Raw genomic sequence first — 22,625 nt, forward strand, 5'->3', positions numbered from 1 at the left:
TATTTTTCTTTGTATCTTTTTCTTTCTTTTCTTTCTTTCCTTCTTTCTTTTCTTTCTTTCTTTTTCTATCATTTACCTATCTTTCTATGTGCCTGCCTGCCTGCCTGCCTGCCTGTCTGTCTGTCTGTCTATCTATCTATCTATCTATCTATCTATCTATCTATCTATCTATCTGGGCCATGGAATAAGATGGAGGAAATAGGTACAGTTCTTGGGAATATGGGACTGAAAGCCTTATGAAATGCAAGGAGAGCATCTCATACCTTCCTTTCCGACATACAACTAGAACAAAATCTCTATGATTTCTTATACTGGGCCTTATTTATAAATAGGAAAATGGAGGCCCAGATCTAGAAGGATAAAGCATCCTTCCTAACACAGAAACCAGTATTATATTGTTTGTTTGTTCTTGTCATACTAACTTCAGACACCTTTTTAAATTTTTTTATTTTTTTAAGTTTTCATTTTAAATCCAGTTAGTCAACATACAGTGTTCCATTAGTTTCAGGTACACAATATAGAACACTTCCATACATCACCCTGTGCTTATCACAAGTGCGCTCTGTAATCCCCATCACCTATTCCACCTCCCTCTGCTAACCATCAGTGTTCTATATCGTTAAGAGTCTGTTTCTTGGTTTTGCTCTCTCTCATATTCTGTTTTAATTTCACCTATTGAGAAAACTAGTTGGCATGTTACAAAAAGTTATTTATGAACATCACAAGTGCTTTCTTACTCCAGTGAATCTGTTACCCCCACAGGAACATTTGTCAAACTTGGTTTATAGGACACTAATCCAGAGAGATGCCCTTGCCAACCTTGTTGGAGAAGTCCTACACCCCACCCAGTCCTCCCAGAGGTCCTAAGGAGTCAGTCTTGCACACACTGCTGCTCTCACCCAGGGCTTCCCCTATTTACCACACCCCCTTTCCCTGAAACTCTTGGGAAATCACCCATCAGTGGGGAACCTTGCCCACTAATACCTACCTCCTCCAGCCCCTCATGCCTGACTTGCTACGTTTATAAAATCCAGTTAAAGTGAAGATTGGTGGCAAACTTGGGGACAAGTATTCGAAGTCATAAAAGGCAACCTGAGGTTTCTATGTGAAAATGGACAACCCCTCGTTATTTCGCCCTGTGGTAACACAGGTAATGACAAGAGGAAGAGAAAAGCCTCAGAGTAAGTGAATGGACACGAAGGAGCCTCAGAACTTTCAGAAAATAACACCAAGATTCCACTAGATGTCACCCTTGCCTTTGTCCCACATCCCCCAAAGCCAGGGCAGTTTCCATAGACAAAGGTGGGGGGGGGGGGGTGGGATCCACTTTCTCAGCTGGTTTCCAAACTTCAACTTTTTAAGGGTTTCATGTCACATCATTTTATTTTAAATTCATATTCTCCTAGTAACATAATCTGGTTTCTTCAAAAGACACGGCTCTGGGAGAAACTCAGATGTCAGTATTCCTACTAAGGGGTCAGTGAGGTTAGTATTTCTCTTCACTGGCCACAGAAGGGAGCCAGAACTCTTCCCTTTTGAGTAATAGGCAAGGAAAACTCCCCGACATCTAGCAGCCCCGTGGGGAGGAAGGAAACACGTTTGACTGACTAAGGCTTCAGTCATGATGACTGTTCCAAACCACATTTCATTCGTGACAAAAGTTAGCTTTTCTCACATAAAATAGCTGAACCTATACCGGACTAGGCATCTGATCTGCGTGTGTCTCTGTGGGATGCAGCGTGTGTGCTGGGAAAGAGGAACCGCTTTCAAACAGAAAGAAACTAAAACTGTCTACGCGGACCAAAACCTTGAGTCAGTTAATGGAAATACTGAAACCCAACCTTCAGAATCCTTAAGATGGATCGTAAAACTGAAAAAGCAACAGGCCCACAGACAAATCTAGATTAAAACAAAACTAAAAGAGTTAAAAACCATGGGCATTTCACATTTTATGTTGTCCTGACAATCCTGTCTGAGGCAAACGCAGTTCAACGAAACTTGTAAGTGAAAAAATACTGACAATCCATCAACACCATCCTGACCCCTCTGTGAGAAGTTCCACAGAGTCCACTTTACATTACGGACGAAGACGTGTTTTCTGAGTAACCACCGAGTAAACCCCCCAATGTTTGGACAGGCTGCTCTCTGAGCTCCGAGGGCCTTGATCCTTCCCTGCTGTCAAAGGTTCAGCTCCAAGTATAACCTCCCCAACCATCACTGGTAGATTTTCTCCCTCTGCCCCCAAAGTTAACCTTTGCTTTCTTTATCCCCATCCCTTTTCACCTCCACCACTTATTCCTATTCGTGACACATCAGAGATTCTACAAGCCGGTCGATCTCACTAAGGCGTTTTCTTCCTTTTTCCATAGTGCCCAGCAACCACTATGTGCCAACTCTTGTTTTCAGTGCTTTCCTTGACATATGAACCCACTGAATACTCAGCATCCTGGAAGGCAGACACTATCATCACCCTCATTTTATAGAGAAAGGTAGTTAGAAATAGAGAGGTTAAGTGATTTGTCCAAGATCACAGGCATAACGAACAGAACCAAGACCCAAACCCAGGCAGTCTGGCCCCAGAAACAGTGATCCTAACGACCGGGAACCCCTTCTCTCTTAAGGTGTGTAATCAATCAACATCTACTGGAACTGAACAAAAAGGCAAGGCTTTAGGATATTCTGTATAGAGTTAAATGCTTGATAATTTTCGGGAGATCTTTCTTCCTATAGCCATCCAAATAAAGCATTTAAACATCCTGAATCCCAAAATGAGTGTCAAAGATCATCCATAATTCACAACGGGCAAGCATGGGACATACTTACTAGATCCGGATATGTTCAAGTCTTTACATTCTTCAATTTTAGCATCACTGCCAAAATAGATTTTGATCTTGCCACTGTGAGCTTTATTGTCAAAGGTAATCTGGAGACACAAATGTATGGAAAGGTTACCGCCCAGCAGAAAGTATGGTATACTAGATAAACTCTGCTTCAAATATCACTGGCATCCGAACAGCATGCTGATTCAAAAATAATTCTGGGGTGCCTGGGTGGCTCAGTCAGTTGAGCGTCCAACTTCGGCCCAGGTCATGATCCTGTGCTTCGTGGGTTCGAGTCCCGCGTGGGGCTCTGTGCTGACCGGCTCAGAGTCTGGAGGCTGCTTCGGATGCTGTGTCTCCCTCTCTCTCTGCCCCTCCCCCATTCTGTCTGTCTCCCAAAAATAAACATTAAAAAAAATTTTTTTTATTTTTTTTTATTTTTTTTTTTAATTTTTTTTTCAACATTTATTTATTTTTTGGGACAGAGAGAGACAGAGCATGAACAGGGGAGGGCAGAGAGAGAGGGAGACTCAGAATCGGAAACAGGCTCCAGGCTCTGAGCCATCAGCCCAGAGCCCGACGCGGGGCTCGAACTCACGGACCGCGAGATCGTGACCTGGCTGAAGTCGGACGCTTAACCGACTGTGCCACCCAGGCGCCCCCCAAAAAATTTTTTTTAAATAAAAAAAAAAATAGTACTGATGAAACTGTTCTCATCATGTGATTCCTTCACAAGTTTCTTTTTTTTTTTTTTTTTTAATTTTTTTTATGTTTACTTACTTTTAACACAGAGACAGAGCATGAACAGGGGAGGGGCAGAGAGAAAAGGAAACACAGAATCCAAAGCAGGCTCCAGGCTCTGAGCTGTCAGCACAGAGCCCGACACAGGGCTCGAACTCACAAGCCGTGAGATCATGACCCGAGCCAAAGTCAGATGCTTAACCAACTGAGCCACCCAGGCGCCCCACAAGTTTCTATTATTAATGAAAGAATATGATCCAAAGGGTAAATACGTGGAATCTACTGAATCCATCGTACTGAGTCGTATTCAGGTTCAGAGAAATCTTGGAGCAAAACAACAACCATTAGTCCCAGGAACAAAAACAAGATTCACCAGTCTTTGACAAGAGAATACAATTATCTCATTTATGATACTGAATGGAATTTAAAAGCATTGGCTTCAACTTACTCCTTTGGGTATGAAATTCTAGGTCTTTGCTAGGGTTGGAAACTATTTTTCTGTTTGCTTCAAATGCTACGTATAATGCTTTCAGAGGTGACAGACTGCTCCCAAGCTCCAGGCTGAATTTAAGATTTCCAAATGCCCTCAATCTTCCACATTATGTTTCTGTCATTTGGTTTACAAGCGATACGTGCTGAGTATCTTAAGGCTTGAGAGAAGTACGTTGGGGGCTTTCCTATGGGAGAATGAGGCCCAGTGTGTGCCAGGCTTAGCGGAGGTGTGCTCACAGCTCATAGGGACTGAAATGGGGCCTGCAGGTTTAATTCTCCAGCCTCTGGTTTGGTCCGAGTGATATTCTTGGATTACATAGAACGTGGCTTATGTGTAGAGATGTGCAGGCACTTGGGGATTTAATTACAGATCACCTACACAGTCAGCCCTGTGAGCTCTTGGCCTGAGGATTTTTGGGGATTTTGTAATGTGTTTTGTAATGTGTAAGTCACCCCAGGGAGCTTAATCATGCTCTTCTCTGCCAGAGACATTCTTCCTCACCACATCTCAAGACTTATAATTACTTTTATCTCTTTGTTTATTTGTTTTCCGGTCTATCTCTTCCACTAGACTGTAAGCTTCCTGAGGGCCACTGCACCTCTTCAGCAGGGCAATGCCTGGTGCATAGGAGGGACTCATTATGTATCTACTGATTGTTGTTGAATGGAGCACTCCTCTGAATTGCTATAAGGGTGTCACAAACAACTGTGAGCTCAGCATTCAGTTTTGTCCCACGATAAAGGGGGGAGGGAGGAAGGGAAGGAGGGAGGGAAGGAGGGAGAGAAAGCATGAAACCCATGAAATGGGGAGGCAAGTTATTCTCATAGATACGAACACATTCTCTTCTACTGCACATACCTTCTCCCAAAATAAAAGAAGCAACAACTAAGCCTTTGCAGACTGGCCCTCAGATCAAGGGGGCAGTTTCTGCCTTGAGGTTTGAAAACATTCGCTACAATAGTTGCAAAGACCTTCCTTTGAAAATAGGAAAAACATCCTAGACACTTAAAACACTTGTCATAAACTTTTTTTCTAATGTATTAGGGGAGTAAGAGGTCAAAGCCAATTTTGAAAATTCCTCTTTCCAGCCCAGAAATCTGGCTTTAAAAGGCTGGAAAGGGCTTGCTTCATTTTCCAAAATCATGGTCTCTGGATCAACAATGCTAGAAAGTGTCATTAAGCTGTTTTAAACACCACTGCATCTACACATGTATACAGGCTGGTGTGTTTTACACTTGGCATCTACAACAGGAATAGAGAAAAAATAATAAAAATCAGCTTCAGAAAGACAGACACTTGCCGTATTATGAAAGACATAACAGTCCGGTAACTCTCGGGAATGAATCGTCTGTAGGTCAATGCCTTTGAGGTGAAAGGAAATTTCAACTTGTAAGAGCCTGAATAAAAAAATATTACAAGATATAAATTATCATAGTCTTACTATCCTACTCTGCTCTCCCCATCCCTGTCTCCTGGGAAGTGAGACTTAAAAAGGTATTTACCGATAAAATTCCAGTCTGAAGAATGACGAGTTCTTCCACTCCTGAGGGTATGTGGAGAGGTCTAAGTGAACACAATCTAGGGCAAGGAAACAAGAAAGACTGTTTCAGGCAAGAATCGAATGCTAAAAGGAGTGGGGCAAAGTGTGCTGAGAAGCAGGGTACTTAAAGTATCTCTCCACAAAATCCGTATTTTTTGTAACAAGACCAGTAACTTTCCAGGAGAGAATCTGGAACTACCACTCTAACCACGTGATCAAAGTTAATGTCACCAGTAAGGGGATAAACAGACATCATGCTCCTCCTGAAATAACGTACTATTTGTGTGGTATTCCTGCCCTATATGCATAACCTCAATCAAGTCATAAAGAAACAGAAAAATCCAGTGAGGAATTTTCTACTCTTTTAAAATGTCAAGGTCATTTAAAAATAAAAGTTAAGGAATTTATTTTGCTCCAGATTAAAGGAGAGTAAAGTAATTTGACAACTAAATGCATTATGTGATCTTGGACCAGGAAAGTGGCAGGGGGTGTGTGGGACGGGCACATGGGGTGGGGGTGGGGGGCATGGGTGGGCAGTTTTCTTTTTCTATAAAGAATAGGACAATTGATGAAATGTGAATAACGTTTGTATATTTTAGTGCCGTATCCATGTTCCTTCATGCTTTTGAACGTGAAGTTGGTTATGTAGGAAAATGTTTGTGTTTTGGGGAAATGTACACTGGCCTATTACACAGGTAAAGAGACATCATGTCTGTACCTTACTCTTCTACGTTTCAGGAGAAATATTTATACATTGGAAGAATGATAAAGCAAGTGTGGTAAAACGTTAGCCTTCGGAAAACCTAGATGAAGGGATACAAGGAAATCTTTGTGCTATTTTGCAACTTTTCTGTTAAAGTCTGATGCTTTCCAAAATAAAAGAGAGAAAAGAAACTTATGTTTTATTTAAGTAAAAACAAATTATGAGCTGTTAACTATAAAAGAATGATTCCAAGAACCTCATATAAAAATAGTCTCATCGTTGTGTAGCTCAACACCTTGGCAGGAAAAGCAAGTACGTCTAGAAACAGTGAGCGCCTTTCAAGGTCACAGAGCTCTGACACAGAATTGGTGGGAAGCCAGCCTGCCTGACTCCTGCCCAGGCTGTTGCTGCCCCTTCCTGCTGCCTTTGAAATGGAAACGCTGGGCCTCCTGCAGTGCCTGGTACTCAGAAAGTGCTCTAGAATCTTGGTAGACTTGAGGGCTGATTCTTTAAGCATCTTCTCCCACTGGGCTTTGGAGCAGCAAAGACCTACCATCACTCGATCAGTATATGACCTTGGCTTAGCCACCTAGCGTGACTGAGCACCAATTTCCTCACTTGTAAAATGAAGGCCAGACTGATGATACTTAAGGTCCTTCTACCTTTACCATTCTTATTTGAAGATAAAGTAAAAGAAAACAAAACATTTAAACTAAATTGACTTGAGCCAAGTGGCTATACTCCAAAAAGAGAAGGAGCATGTTCAAAATCTCTATGCCAGATACTGTCCTAGGTCTTTTTCTCCTGTATTTCACTCAATCTAAGATATTTGTTTTTTTCACTTTTAAAATATTTCTAAAATGGAACAGTCTTTTTTTATTAGTATTATTTTCAAGTTAGTTGACATACAGCATCATCTTGGTTTCAGGAGTAGGACCCAGTGATTCATCTCTTACATATGACACCCAGTGCTCATCCCAACAAGCGCCCTCCTTAATGCCCATCACCCATTTAGCCCATCCCCCCACCTCCTCCCTCCAGCAACCCTCCATTTGTTCTCTGTATTTAACAGTCTCTTCTCTTATGGTTTGTCTCCCTCTCTAAAACAGAGGAGTCTTAAAAAACATTGATGACATCTTAGATTCAGAGAAATACAACAGCATTTGTTAATTTTATACTGCATGTAAAATTCACCTTATAAAAGTCTATTTGGTTATTCAAATTTTGTAATTGTAATTCTGGAGTTACACTTTTTCTAAATACACGTTCAGAGCTCTCAGAAGGCCGGCTGACCTGATGTCACAGTCATTGCTAATGAGACCACCAAACACCCGATAGTAACAAAACCTAAGAACTGAGGGTTTTTTCCCTACAGATGGTAAAAGCCCTAAGAAAAACATCAAACCTCAAAGAAAACAAACTGGTATTAGAGTAGCAGCCTCATCGCTCAAAGAACCTCATTTACAGAGCAGAATACTGCAGTGAATGAAATAACAACCCTCTCAGAGATAAAAGGAAGGCAGATTATAGATGTTCTTTAAAAAACAAGGAAAATGATGAAATGGTCATGATGCCTCATGCTGAGAACATGTAGAAAGGACAGGATAAGAAACTCAAAATCTGTGTTACAGAAAATGAAGCACTATTGTATTAGAATGATAGCCATCTATGGGCGCCTGGGTGGCGCAGTTGGTTGGGCACCGACTTCAGCTCAGGTCATGATCTCGCAGTCCATGAGTTCGAGCCCCGCATCAGGCTCTGGGCTGATGGCTCAGAGCCTGGAGCCTGCCTCCGATTCTGTGTCTCCCTCTCTCTCTGCCCCTCCCCCGTTCATGCTCTGTCTCTCTCTGTCTCAAAAATAAATAAAAACGTTTAAAAAAAAATTTTATTAATTTTTTTATTAATTAATTACAACATCTAAATGTTGTAAAAACATTTTTTTTATTTAAAAAAAATTTTTTTTTAACGTTTTTATTTATTTTTGAGACAGAGAGAGACAGGGCATGAACGGGGGAAGGGCAGAGAGAGAGGGAGACACAGAATTTTAAGCGGGCATCAGGCTCTGAGCCATCAGCCCAGAGCCTGATGCGGGGCTCAAACTTACGGACCGTGAGATCGTGACCTGAGCCGAAGTCGGACGCTTAACCGACTGAGCCACCCAGGTGCCCCTGTAAAAACATTTTTAAAAGCAGGATTTACAACAGTCCCCCCCCAGTGACGCTAAACTATAAAGCTACAGGTCTAGAGGCAAGATATGTCCACAGCATGAATTAAGGGAAACCCTTAGCTTGAAATGCACATTCAATCATGCAACTAAATATAGACCCACAGAGAAAGTGGGCATACAGGCTGAGCACACCAAAGGATGATTATCTTAATGATAAAGGTGATGCAAAACTCATGAATAGGTAATCTAGAACAGCTTCTACTAATCCACCTATACAAACTCACCAATTGCCTCACCAATGGAGTCTAACTCAATTCCTACTTCTATCATGTGCAGGCTTCCTCCAGTGTGTCTGAGAAAAGAAAGTCTAAAATTTGGTATCAAGTATTTTAAGAATATTCTTTACATCTTTTGAATAGATATGTCAAAAGGTGCTCTTTGACAAGTTACATTTAATAAGTCAAAAATACAACTAACTTGCTAAAACAGTCTCTCTTAAAATAAAGTCAAATTAAAAACCAACTTCTCTCCATTTGGTTAAAACTACTTCATATTCTGATAGAAGGAAAATGAACAAGGATACTACTGCCCAGTGGTCAGGTAATAAATCCTGCTGTCTGGCACTGCCTGTCTTGCCTAGCCACTGAGACTGACATTGGCCACATTTCTTTCGTCAATTTTCCAAGAAAAATCAATTGAGGAAAATGGCATATGAATCACTGGAAAATAGTGGTAAGATGCATCTTAATTAAGTCACACATTTTTAAGAGGACAAGGGGCGTTTCAAGGCTGCTGGCCACAGAACCAGGCCACTGACACCTTGATGATCTCTGAAAGCCACCTGGGACCTTTGATAGTCCTGGCTTATGGTCTGTTTCCTTCAGAGTCAAGAGCATGGGACAAATTTACTCATGAAGAGTTTCTGAACAGGAAGCCTGTGGAAACAGACTCAGAACCTCTGTTTGGTTTGAAGTAGGCACCACACTCAGTGCAGAGCCCAAAGCAGGGCTTGAATTCATGACCTTGAGATCAAGACCTGAGCTGAGATCAAGAGTCAGACGCTTAACCGACTAAGCCACCCAGGCATCCCTCAGAACCTCTGTTTTATAGAGGTGTTCTTCTATTATTTTACCAAAGTGTCCTAAATTGGATTGTAGGAAGTATGGTCAAATGAACCGTGCAATACTCTCTTTTTCATAAAACCATTTCACAATTAAAATGCTCCTAGGACCCCTACTCCAGAACTGTTCACTTCTTGAGGAGTCATGACTGATCAATCTTTGTAGCACATAACCCCAGTACATAAAACAGGAAGTGCCTTGGGCACAGTAAGTATACAGCAGAGATTTGTTAAATGAATTACAACCACCCCCCCTCCAGAGTCTTAAGTCAACCACTTTGCATTTACGTATGATGTGCTTTTAAATTCTTAACAGAATGGCACAAAATACTTCTACTTGATTAGATACTGACTTTTTGCCAAGCCATCTCCTAAAAGAGAAAATGAGTTGCTAACCACAATTCATCTTTGAAGAACATGAATGTATTTAACATATAATAGCAAGAGCACCAAACATTTTAACATGCATTATTTCATTTATAAATATAGACTCTTATTTTTTTTTCCAAAAGCCTAATTGCCTCCTCATGGAGGGAAAAACCTTAACAAACAGGAAACACCTGTGCATTTACCTCAACAACCCCCCCCCCCCCGCAACAATCTTGAGTTGTACCAAGAAGTTCCATAAATGCTCCCCAGTCCTATGGCAGTAAACTTGCCGTTTCCTGAGGCAGCGCCCTTTGCAGGCATGTGTTAAAGCCCCAACTATGTTAGTTAGCTTAGCGAAGCAAAGTTGATCCATTTGAGCTGTCAGCACATGAGGGGATGTTTGTTCTTACCACAGAAGATGATAAAGGCATATAAATGAAATTATCACCACATTACCTATTTCAATGTCGCTGTCAATATTCAGTGTCTCATTAGAAGGAAACATGGTCCCTTTCTTGTAATGCTGCTTACAGACTTTTAAGCCAATTCTATTGTCTTCGTTTTCTCCATAACCAAGGGTCCCCAGGGATATGTTCTTTAGCTGATGATACTATTAAAAATAGTGAAATAAAAATACTTAGCTTTTAAGAGTTTCATCAGAAGTTACAACATATGGAATACACTTTTAGCTATTTTAAATTATGTATATCAAAGCCCTCAATGGAACTCCCCCGTGTAAAATACCACAAGGTGATTTTCTCAGGTTGGGCAGGAAACACCCTGCCTCACGGAACTCAGAACTCAAGTAAACATGCCGACAGAGGCTCCCCCCTCACTGAGAGCCAAAGTGAGGTGCCTTGACGTCACAGCAGACTACTGTCCCCTGGCTCCAACCCCCACCTTAGAAAACCACACTGGCCTCCAGGCGGTTCCTGGAGCTCACCAGGCACATTCTTGCCCGGGCCTTTGCTGTTCCTTCTGCCTAGAACCCTGTGTTATCTAACTGCTGGTTCACTCCTTCAGATCTTGAGTCAAATATCACCGCTTCAGCCAGGCCTTTCCCTTACTACCCAGTGAAAGTTGCAAACATCCATCAGCAGCACACAGGCTCCACCAGGCACTGCCAGTCTCCTCCTCTGCTTTATTTCACAGCAGTTATCACTTTCTGACATACCACTCAGGACCCAAGCCATCCACACCCCACAGCTCACAGTAATGAACACAACTTACATTATCTTACATGAACTTACAGTAGCTCTCGTCAACAGGACGCTACCATCGGCCTATCTGCACTAACAGGGCTTCATTAACATGTCTCTATCATTCCAGGAAACTTTTGTCCAGGAACATAACAGCTACAAATAACTCTATTGTTTATTTCAGGAACATCCAAAACAACTCATTTAGACCGATCATCAATTTGAAGATCTAATCTAATTAATTCCAAGACTCTTTGAAACCATGCCCCTCTCCCCACAAACCCTCACCTTGTTGCGTCCACCAATCTGAAACCATTGCATCCTGTCTTTAGCCAATTCTAATAGAGCTCTCCCCTCACATTGAAAGACCCACCCTAAATCAGACTTCAAAATCTGTATTTGGACTTTGCCCTCTTCACCCAAGGCACTGATGAGTAGTCAAGGGAGTGTCTCCTGTATTTCCGTCAACAAGCTCAGTTTTACCAACATGTTTTCCAGGTGGTGTTTTCAGGCAGCTAGCATTCAGTGCTATCTATTTCACTTCATTTGTGTGGCTCTCTCCTCCAGAATTAAGTTCTATAAGAACAGGGCTTTTGTTCATTGTATTCATGATGTTTTCCCAGTGTCTAGAACAGTACTCGTACATACTAAGCCCCCAAATATTTATTGAATGAGAAAAAGAAAAAATAAGATTAACAATCTCCCCTAAATGCTTTCCTCAAGGTCCATCAATCTGGTTTCTCAATACCTGCTTAGATACAACTATATCATATCCTACTCTATATTCATAAGATTCAGCTAGGCTTACTAATGGTAAGACATCAAAACCGAGATCCTAGAATCTTACATTTGGTATCTCATTCATCAAATCTTCTGAGATTATAAATCTACTCTTGGCTATTTGAACTGGAGTAATCTCCCAAAAGTAGTGGGAATAAAGGGACAAATAAAAAACATACACCTTTAAGAAAAATGTTACGCAGGCAAAAGATATTGTGTGGAAATGTAGCCGGAGAAATAGCAAAGAACATTTTTTGACAGGCTGCAAAATTTAAATTAGAATATTTTAATATATGTGTGTGTGTGTGTGTGTGTGTGTGTGTATATATATATATATATTTTTTTTTTTTTTGCTAAAACAAGGTCAAGTGTCAATATATTCTTAAAGCGTAAGTCATTCCCAACAAAACTCTTACCTGATTGAGAGCAAAAAAGATGCTTTCGTAGGCATCCTCTTGGGTATACACACTGCAACTATAGTCATCTTCATCTGTGCCAGAATATCCTTTCAGAAACAAGTGCTTAAAAGCAACAGTGTTCTCTTCTTTGAAAGCAACCACGAGCTGGTTACTTAGACCAAAACGAACCAGCTAGAAAAGGAAATCAAATAGGAAGATGTAATTTTTACCATTTACCAGGGCAGGCAAATGCATTCTTATTATCATCTCCCCCCCCCCCCCCAAACATCAGCAAGAAAAATCTCACTGCTTTGGTGTTTACTAACCACGTTAGTGTCAAAATACAAGTCCCAAAGAAGAACAACCTCGTCAAGCTATATCAGCAATTCAAAATAGTGTAAAATTAGAGGAAATTACCACTGGGATTGTTTTACCTCCCTGAGGTCAAACCCATTCACTGTCACCAAGTACCCACCTTCTGGGGATAAAACTCCCACTTATTCTCCCTTATGCTGTATCCCAGCCTGAGTGTGGGCACCAAGGGCTCTCTCTCTTTATCAGGAGGGAATGTATTCTCCCTGCCTTTCTTGGAGTCCAATAAGTGGGGACAATTAGCAGGCAGTAAATGTTTACCAAAAAAACCCAGGAAATTACACACTCAGCTACACACATCAACAACCTCTCCTTCCCTCTCATGCACGCATGCACGTGCACACACATGCAATGGCAGAAGTCAAACCTTCATAAGTCCTGTCCCCCACATCCTTCCCCATCTACTCACTTCATCTTCTCATCTGCTTTGAAGACAATACAAGTCCAAAAATTTTGCCCCAAGTCTTCATCCCACCAAATACCCAAAACGACTTGGGACTTGGTTTCTTCAGCAATTCGACTAGATGACTGTGGCCCTTCTGTTATTTGCTGTCACCCCATGGTGGGATATGACAGACTGCGTGGCTCTGAACAAGACATCAACTCATGAATCTTTCAGGTGAAACAAACGTTAATCTGCATCTGCCAACGTACACGTTGTTTTTTAGTGATTTTTATTTTTTAGCTTTTAAATTTTGCCTGACTTTTTGGAAAGGCTGAATAATTAAAAATAACAGCTACCATTTTTCAGCAATTATTATAGTCCAGGCACTTTACTAACTGCATTACAAGCACTATCTCAGTTGCTAACACAAGATAAGGTGGTCATCCTCACTTTACAAATGTGGAAACTGAGACTGAGCCACATTAAATTGCCCTAAGGCACCTAACTAGAATGAAAGCCAGGTCTAACTCCAAAGTCACTTGACTACACTACGCAATTTCCCTCCATTGAAGAATTTGTCTTTGGGACTCTTCTTATGGAAAAGAATTTAGGTGCTAGCTTCCCAGAATTGCAACTACTGTTTGAGAATGTACTTAGATGACACTCATTAGCATCTGAGCCTCACCAGGTCACATTCCTCAAATACTAAGTCAAAGGATTGAGCAATTGTTAAAGCCCAGCCAGTCTAAGGAAAATTATCAGAAAACAAGCCCCACCTCATCCAACCTGGGCTGGAAATCAGGCAATGGAAAACTAAAGGCTTTTCCGAGCACAGGACATCTGTCAGTGGTGCCCGTAGGAGATGCCGGAAAAGGTCAGGTTGCTTTTTGAAAGCCGATAGTAAACCAGGGAACCCATACACACATGATTGTTTCCAAGTTTTACTAACAACTGATACACAAATGAAAAAAACAAAACAAAACTGGTATACACACATGAATTAAGTTCTTCAGTCAAAGTCTGCCGACTGCTTACTCTGTGCTGAGCTGGGATACAATGTGAGCAAGATCAAGTTGCATAGTGTTGAATAACAGGTCTTACCATTGAGTGCCAGGGACTGTGCCTAAAATTTACATTTTAATTTTTTTTTTTTTTTTTTTTTACTTAACTATCCAACACCCTATGAGGAGGATATTACACTGGGCTCCACAAGGACAGGATTTTTTTTTTCTTTTCTTTTCTTCCCCACTACTCAGGAACTGGAATAGTACCCATCACGATGCCAGAGTCAAATACTGAATCCGTTGATAAATATAATCCCATTTGGCACACGTGAAGTCTGAAGTCAAGGAATTTATCCAGGTTGGAACAGCTAGAAGGTATCAGAATGAGGATACAAATACATCTATTAGGTTTCCACGTTCATCCTGTTGACCACCTGGCCACCCTTCTTCTCAAACGGAGATACTGCCAACTTCACTGTAGAAGCAGGGATATTCAACCCAATCCTCCCACACTCAGACTGAAGCTTAAACATGCATGTGCGCGCACACACACACACACACACACACACACACACACTGTGTGGGGAATGGATAACTTGACCAAGAATGTGGCATACTATTTGCTGCCTTTTTAAGCTACCGCCTTATTTAAACTCCAAGTTCATCAACTCAACTTTGGGAATGAGAGAACACGAACCACTCCCATCTGGCATCAGGAACAAGAAATCTCCTCCATTCTATTATTCAGAGAACAAGCTAAGATCCACCTATGTGGCCCAGCATCAGGTTAAGGTTGGGATTTTCAAAGCGTCTCTTAGTAGAGAAGAGAAACCCTAGGGAGGAGATCATAAGTCCCAGTCCTGCTATGGCAGAACCCTACCCTCCCTATGGAGCAAGTAAGGAGATGACGCGATTGGTCAAATAGTTGACAGAAAAATAGTTGACAGAAAATAGTTGACAGAAAAATAACCCCACCAACTAGCCCTTAAGATTTGCTGAAACTATGATATAAGTCAGAAAAATTCTTACACATTAAGGGCAGCCTGGCAAAATTATGAATTTAAGACCTGATTGTGAAATGAGTGTAGGAGAAAATATTCTGTACCAGGTTAAAAAAAAAAAAGATATTGCTCTAATAATGTACAAAGAATATGGGAGGGAAAGCATAGAACAAGCAAAAGAATGTGAACACCTCTCTGAAGGTTATAAATTACTGCAGAACGCAGAATAGGAATGTCTTTTTTTTAAAAAAAAAAAAGGTTTCCTTCTCATCAACCCTGATAAAATGCCACCCATCTCATTAGACTTGAGGATGGAGTATTAAGAGACAGAAAAAGAGGAGGAAGGACAAGTGGGATTTGAAGGAAAGAAAGGTATTTGAGAAATCTGCTCCAATTAGATATCACCCAGGTAGCAAAACTTATTAGAATGATCCTCCAGCGGAGCAAGAGTTGAATCCCTCTCAACTTTGTCAGGGGAGACAGGGTACACTCACACAATAAGTAAACCATCAATTCCCAGAAACAGTCTCCTAAAAGGGAAAGCAGTGAGATAGACAGCAAGGGGGACTAGTGTGCCAAGGAAAGCCACGTGTTGAGTGGTCAGGCAAGACTGGTGGGGGACTTCCAATGGCACCTGCAAGATGATGGAGAAAAGTCCACTCTGGATTTGGTGGAGCAAACAGGGCAGGGATGAGAATCCCTGGGTGCATCCACCTGGCTGGGATCTGGGCAGGAAACAACAGAGGAAAGCCCATTGGAAGGGCAAGTTGAAGGAGACTGTGGAAATCTAAATTTCAAGCTACGCAGTCAAGATTTTCTTCTGCAGGAAATGGGTACCACAAAAGTTTCTGAGCAGGAGAGTGACCCAATGAAGGGGTCACTTCTAAGAAGAATTCATTTGATATTAGCACTTAACAGACTGGTATGTATGTAGATAATAAAGGGAGGTATAAGACAAAGTCTGGAAGCAGCCTGGTTAACTTGCCTGTATTCCTAGACTGCACAATGAGAACAGGACCCATGTCTGGAATAAAAACAATCTGAGAATAAGAATGCAGACTCCAGAGTCAGACCAAGGGGCTCCAATCCGACTCTACCACTTACCAACGGAATGGTCATAATCAGGTTACTTCCTCTCTTTAGCCCCATTTCCTCATCCACAAGAAGCGGGCAGTAACTGACCCCACCTCACAGGGTTGCGGTGAGGATGAAATGAGTTAACACACATAAAGCACTTGTGCCTGGCACATGGAGAAGGCTACACCACATGTTACATCTCAGCAGCAGTAACGTATTGACAGCTGTATTCCCAACAGAATACACAGCACAGGTTGTGCTTCAAACATACTTTAAATGAACAAGAGAAGAGTCTGTGCCAGAGAGAGAAGATAGTGAGTGTGGCAAAACATAAGTTGACACGGTTTTGAAGGAAGAATCCGGGGGATTTAATAGATACCAGGATGAAGAAGGTAAGTCAAAGATGGTGATGTTCTGTGCCTGGATAAGCTAGAGTTCTAGTAACATTAATAGACCAAGAAGCTGAATGGAAAGCTGTTTTGGCCAGAGAAGAAAGTGGGAAACAATTAAAATTAACCAAATGAAACAGGGGACATTATCTCTCCTCCTTCCATGTAATACTAATAATGCACCCACTTTATAGGATGCCAAAATTAAGACTTCAAGACCAAGACTTAAAATGAAAAATAATTTTAAATGGAGAAAGTCAAGCATACACATTTAACAGTGGCCCTGTATCTCAATTTTGTTGGGTTTTTTTAAGCTTGTTTGTTTTAAAGCAACTTGGTTACCCTAAAACTTGATGCACTGAAAGCATGTTATACAGTGAAATACCCTCTTTATGATCACAGAATAAAGATGCAACTTCAGTTACAGCAGGAACTTCCTCTCATCTCTAAGACTATATGAAGGTATTTTTAGCAAGGTATTTATTTTTGTGTTCCAGAAATAACATCTTTTTAAAAAATATTGTTTAATTTTTAATTTCTATTTTTTAGAGAGAGAGAGCAAGTAGGGAGAGGGACAGCGGGAGAGAGAGAATCTCAAGCAAGCTCCATGCTCAGCATGGATCCCACAACCCTGGGATCATGACCTGAGCGGAAATCAAGAGTCGGACACTCAGCCGACTGAGCCACCCAGGTGCCTCCAGAAATAACATCTTTATAAACATCTTTACATGGATAACAGAATGATTATTGTCAATGGAACCAAATACCCGAAATCAGTAGAGTTTCTAAAAGGGTATGCGTTTTAAGTGTAGTTACCTAGAGAGCCCCCCCCCCACCAAAAGGAAAAAACTGGTTCCAAACCACAGTCTCAAAAACTAGATGACAACTTTGATGGCTGTAGTGATGCTGGTGATTAAGTTTCAAGGATATAAGGGCACCTGGGTGGCTCAGTTGGTTAAGCGTCTGCCTCTTGATTTCAGCTCAGGTCATGATCTCACAGTTCGTGAATTTGAGCCCTGCATCAGGCTCTGTGCTGACAGTCCAGAGCCTGCTTGGGCTTCTCTCTCTCTTTCTCAAAAATAAATAACTTAAAAAAATATGAAACTCAACAGAAGATCCCAGTGTGTAGCCTTTGTGTGCTCCTGCTAGATGGGGTGGAGGTGGGTAAGCGTTTACTTAAAGCACTTAGCTACTGATGGAAGGGAGACGGTGTTCTGATAAATCCCAACACAGAACAGTCAAAAATGCGGATTTCAAAAGTGTATTTGAATGAAGATGAGAAATTCGAAGGATACCATCACCTGGGATTGAGCAGATTTTGCCAGTCTACGTGCTTCACTCGGATACAGAACTCCACCCCCACCCCCACAGACATACAGGTCTACTATTCTATACAGATCTATGATTTATCTGTATTTACCTCATAATCCCTTACTAAAACAAGGTCCTCATCAAAACTGAACTTCAACCTACCCTCTGCCCTCCAGAGTCAACATAATTTTACAGTTTTATGAACTTGAGTGTGGACTTTTCAGAACAAAAGTTAAGGGCGGAACACCTGAAAACTGTTTCACCTTGTGGTAAGGGGAAAAAAAAAAAATCCCCGAACAAACTGATAATGTGAATTACCTGCGTGGTGACCATGGCTATCTTCAAAATCTGCAGTCCCAGCTTCCATGGGATCTGGTGTCGGGCTCGGTATTTTTCACAAGGGTTCATGAAATAAAACTTCAGGTCTTCCCGCAGACATTCCTCTTTCACCTCAGAATCAAGATGAGCCATTGCATTTCTGCCACACAAGACCAATTTTTAAATTAGCAGAACATCTTGTTCATCAGACAGTTTCTGAATAATGCTTTCCATTCGTGTTCTTTACCCATTCTTACAAGCAAAATTCTCTCTCCAAACAGTAACCTCCTTTTCTCTTCAGAAATCTGAAAATTATTCAGGACCCTCTCTCACCTGCCTTTCCACATAGTTTTTCATCTTGTTCAAAATAGTCGTTCTCAAAAAATTTGTAAGAACAGGATTTTATTTGCAAGACTCATCAATTCCTACCTCTCAACATATAGCATTCACCTGTCACTGGAATACTAACAAAAACTAGATGGGATAGTTTCATGATACTCCAGGTATGAAACCACAGAAATTCAGCAAAGACTAATGGAATTATATTGCCATGAAAATAGAGAATCTTTGTTCTATAATGCTGTACTCAATGATTATGCCCCTTCTTTTGATTATATAGCAGTGAGTATAAGATTCAAAATGTAGATACCTTTAAAAAGTTAAAATAGTATCTGTTTATGCCTAGTCAATTATTTGTGTCACCTTACATTAGTAAAGTTTTCTTTTACTATTTTGAGGACAGTGGACTCAGAAATGGGCATGTGACTCAAGCTAGGGCAAAAAGAACCAATGAGTTATGGTCACAAGACTGTGATTATATCTGATGGGAGAAACGCCATCCTTCCACTAAGTCGTTGTCGAATTGGGGCGTGCGAAACAATCCACTGGCAGTATAGAAAGTATTAGTACTTCTATTTTATTCTTTCTTTTTTAAAATGTGTTTTATACTTTAATCTTTTATTTTACATAAACTCTACACCCAACGTGCGGCTCAAACTCACTACCCTGAGATCAAGAGTCATATGCTCTACTGAGCCAGCCAGGTGCCCCTATTTTATTCTTTACCTTAAAAAAAAAAACAAAACTGAACTCTACTAATAATTAATACAACATGGAATAACAGTGGTATATAATGGCATATAATTTATAAATAAACATAAACACATGGAGAACATGTGCTTAACTTTTACCATTGGATATATAATCAACAAAGTTTGCAGATCATAGACTTAAAGCAAAGGCTATGAGTCTGGAGTCTGTGAAAGCCACCTTGCCATCATAAGAGAGCAAGTCAGAAAATGAAGCTAACACAGAACAGACAAAAGATAGACACTAAGCCTAATGGCAATACTTGAGTTCCTTGATCCAGCTGTACCTGAAGCCATTCATCTCAAGACTTTCAATTTGAGCTAACAAATACTCTTTGGGGCTTAAGCTAGTTTAAGTTAGACTTCTGCTTCTCACAACAGGAAGTGTCTTGATGGTAAATTAATGAATAAATTTTACTAAGTTCAGCCAATCACTCAAGGTACTCACCTCTAGGGAAGTTTCTATAATTGGGGGTCATTTGCGGGCATCTTTTCACCTGAAATATCTGAATGACCTATTTTTATACTGACTTCAGATCTACATTATCTATCCCAATTAACAAGTTTTAAAGAAGACTAAAAAGGAAAGACTATTTTAAGGCTTATATTAAGACCATTTAAGGCTTATACTCAGTTAATAATTTTCTATTTTTAAATTGATTTTTAGACCTTCTATTTCCAGAAATAGTAGGCTAGGTTATTCATAATTCACCTGCTGGGCAGAAGGAAGGGAAAAAAGGAAGGAAGGAAGGAAGGAAAAGAAGGAGGAAGAATGTAAGAAAGGGGAAAGGAAAAAGAAAGGAAGGGGAGGAAGAAGGACGTTAGAAAGAAAGGGAAAGAAAAAGAAGAGAGAGAAGTCAGATGCTGGATAAAATACATATTTCTTTTGGGGGGTGTGGGAAGTTAGAGGAAGTACCTGTAACAGACTGAAGAATTAGAAGTAAAACAATAAGTCCTAGAGATCTAACGCATGATATAGTGAATATAAACAGTAATGCTGTATTATAAACATCAAACTTGCTAACAGACTAGATCTTCAAATTATTCCCACCACAAAAAAGAAATGATAGGGGCGCCTGGGTGGCTCAGTCAGTTAACCGTCCGACTTCGGCTCAGGTCATGATCTCGCAGTTTGTGAGTTCGAGCCCTGCATGGGGCTCTGTGCTGACAGCTCAGAGTCTGGAGCCTGCTTCGGATTCTGTGTCTCCTTCTCTCTCTGCCCCTCCCGCACTTGTGCTCTGTCTCTCTCTGTCCCTTAAAAATAAATAAATGTAAAAAAAAAAATTTTTTTTTTTTAAAGAAATGATAATTCTGTGAGGGACAGAGGAGCTAACTATTGCTATGGTGGCCATTATATTACAATATATACATGCAACAAATCAACATGCTGAACACCTGAAATTTGTACAGTGATATATGTCAAATATATTTAAATTTAAAAAAACTTGTAATAAAGTTTCTAAACCTGCAGACTTGTAAAATGGTTCTCAGAACACTTAAACGTTTTTAAGAGCAAGGAACGCCTGGTCTAGTCTTGGGGGGAACCTGGAGAAGTGCGGGCACATGTACTGAGGCCTCAGTCTGCAGCCCTGTGAAAGGGGAGTGAAGGAGCCAGGATTCAAGGCCCAAAATCCATCCAACACCTGCTAGGAGATCCTCCTCAGATGTAGACAGGGGTCTCAAAGTGCTACCACCTTATCAGAAAGATAACTAGCATTAAAACTACCTGTCCCCAAGCTTAGAGCACTACAGAAAAGGCCAAAGTAGTTTCAAATAAAAGAAAAGGAAATTTAAGAAACGGGCCCATCCTGAGAAATGATGTCCACAACACAGCCCTTTGAGACTCACACCTGGATGAGCCAGAGAACATCAAACCAAGCTTGCTTGGTTTCAGACTGAAACTGCCCTCCGTCTCCCAGCAAACTCACACAGACTTCTCCGGAGGTTCATCCTAGGACTTGGGCACTCTAACAAATAACTTGGAAAACACATCCATCAGCTGGGAGTAAGACATAACCAAGCACATGAGGAAACCAAGCAATATGGAACAGCCTACTTAGAAACAGGGAGCAGAGGGGTTCCTGGGTGGCTCAGTCATTTGGGCGTCCGACTGTGGCTCAGGTCATGATCTCAGGGTCCATGAGTCTGAGCTCCACGTCGGGTTCTGCACTGACAGCTCAGAGCCTGAAGCCTGCTTCGGATTCTGCGTCTCCCTCTCCCCTGCTCATGCTCATTCTGACTCTGTGTCTCAAAAATAAATAAAAATGTTTAAAAAAGAAAGAAAGAAAGAAAAAGAAACAGGGAGCTGAAACAGAGCCAAGTATATCAGAATCAGACACGGGTTAGAAGACTCATGCTCAGCATATTAAAAGACAAGATTAGGTACAAATACCTCTAAGACCAACTTGGGGAAACCAAAAAATACTTTCAGCAATGAAGAATCAATGACCACATGAGTCTCATCTCAAAAGAATGAGGAGACCTTTAAAATGTGTTTGCCTGCATCCATTCTAGTTACCTCGGGACTCGATCTGACCACCTTACCATGCACTGTGCTGGGAGAGCTGGGTACTCGGGACTCAAAGCTGGAGAGGTTCCCCGAACTGCTGATGTTCAGTGTCCAGTAAGAGAGAAAGACTTATGAACGCGTATTCCCAGGTTATCCCATAGCTCAGTGAGTGTTGCACCATAGTGTGAAAGCACTGTGGAAATGGGCTAACTCTGGAAGAGGGGGACACAGAGCCAGAGGGAAATCCATCATAACACACAGAGGGGTAAGTGCCACAGGGATGCCTGACAAAGAGCACTGAGGGAGGCATTTCCAAGAAGAAAGTGGTATCCTGACAGCTCATCCTCCACCATGAACCTTCAGACCCCTGGAACACACCAGAAGAAGTTTTCACGGGCCTGTCTGAGCAGTGCTGAATTTAGAGTTAACCACCATTGCTTTAGCAGAACCATGTTGGTAACGTATTCATCCTGATGATTCACAGTCATTTGTTTTTCATTTAATTAAACGAAAAGGGGCATCTGAAAAGTTGTGATAAACCCTCAGAAGAAGGCATGGAAACTCCTCTCCCACATACACCCCTGGCCTCTAGTGTGAGAAACACCATGCTGATGAAAGATGTGGTCTTCTTGAAAACAGTGGTGTGAAACACAGGGCATTAGGTCAAATACTCGCTGAACGCCTTGTGGGCCCAGCTCTGCCAGAGACATTTTCCTGCCTTCCAAGAGCTCAGTTCCATGGAAGGGAAAGAGATGAACACATACAAGTACCATAAAATGTGTTCCCTGCTGTAAGTGAAATCTCCATTGAGCACCCCGGGAACAGAGAGAACACAGTGCCCC

General features: G+C 41.2%; 1 protein-coding gene across 2 annotated transcripts in view; it reads right to left on the bottom strand.

Annotated features, from left to right (window-relative positions):
- MCOLN2 (mucolipin TRP cation channel 2) overlaps nt 1-22,625 on the bottom strand; it is a 56,985-nt gene that overhangs the window by 20,153 nt on the left and 14,207 nt on the right. For both annotated transcript variants that reach the window (XM_027058726.2, XM_015070395.3), the window contains exons 2-7: nt 18,187-18,346; nt 12,348-12,521; nt 10,409-10,562; nt 5,556-5,631; nt 5,354-5,450; nt 2,824-2,923 (exon numbers count right to left, since the gene is read on the bottom strand). In XM_027058726.2, the coding sequence (XP_026914527.1) occupies nt 2,824-2,923; nt 5,354-5,450; nt 5,556-5,631; nt 10,409-10,562; nt 12,348-12,521; nt 18,187-18,346 (761 nt within the window). The remainder of the gene's footprint in view (nt 1-2,823; nt 2,924-5,353; nt 5,451-5,555; nt 5,632-10,408; nt 10,563-12,347; nt 12,522-18,186; nt 18,347-22,625) is intronic.

The sequence above is a fragment of the Acinonyx jubatus genome, chromosome C1, assembly GCF_027475565.1.
Source record: "Acinonyx jubatus isolate Ajub_Pintada_27869175 chromosome C1, VMU_Ajub_asm_v1.0, whole genome shotgun sequence".
Taxonomy (NCBI): Eukaryota; Metazoa; Chordata; class Mammalia; order Carnivora; family Felidae; genus Acinonyx; species Acinonyx jubatus.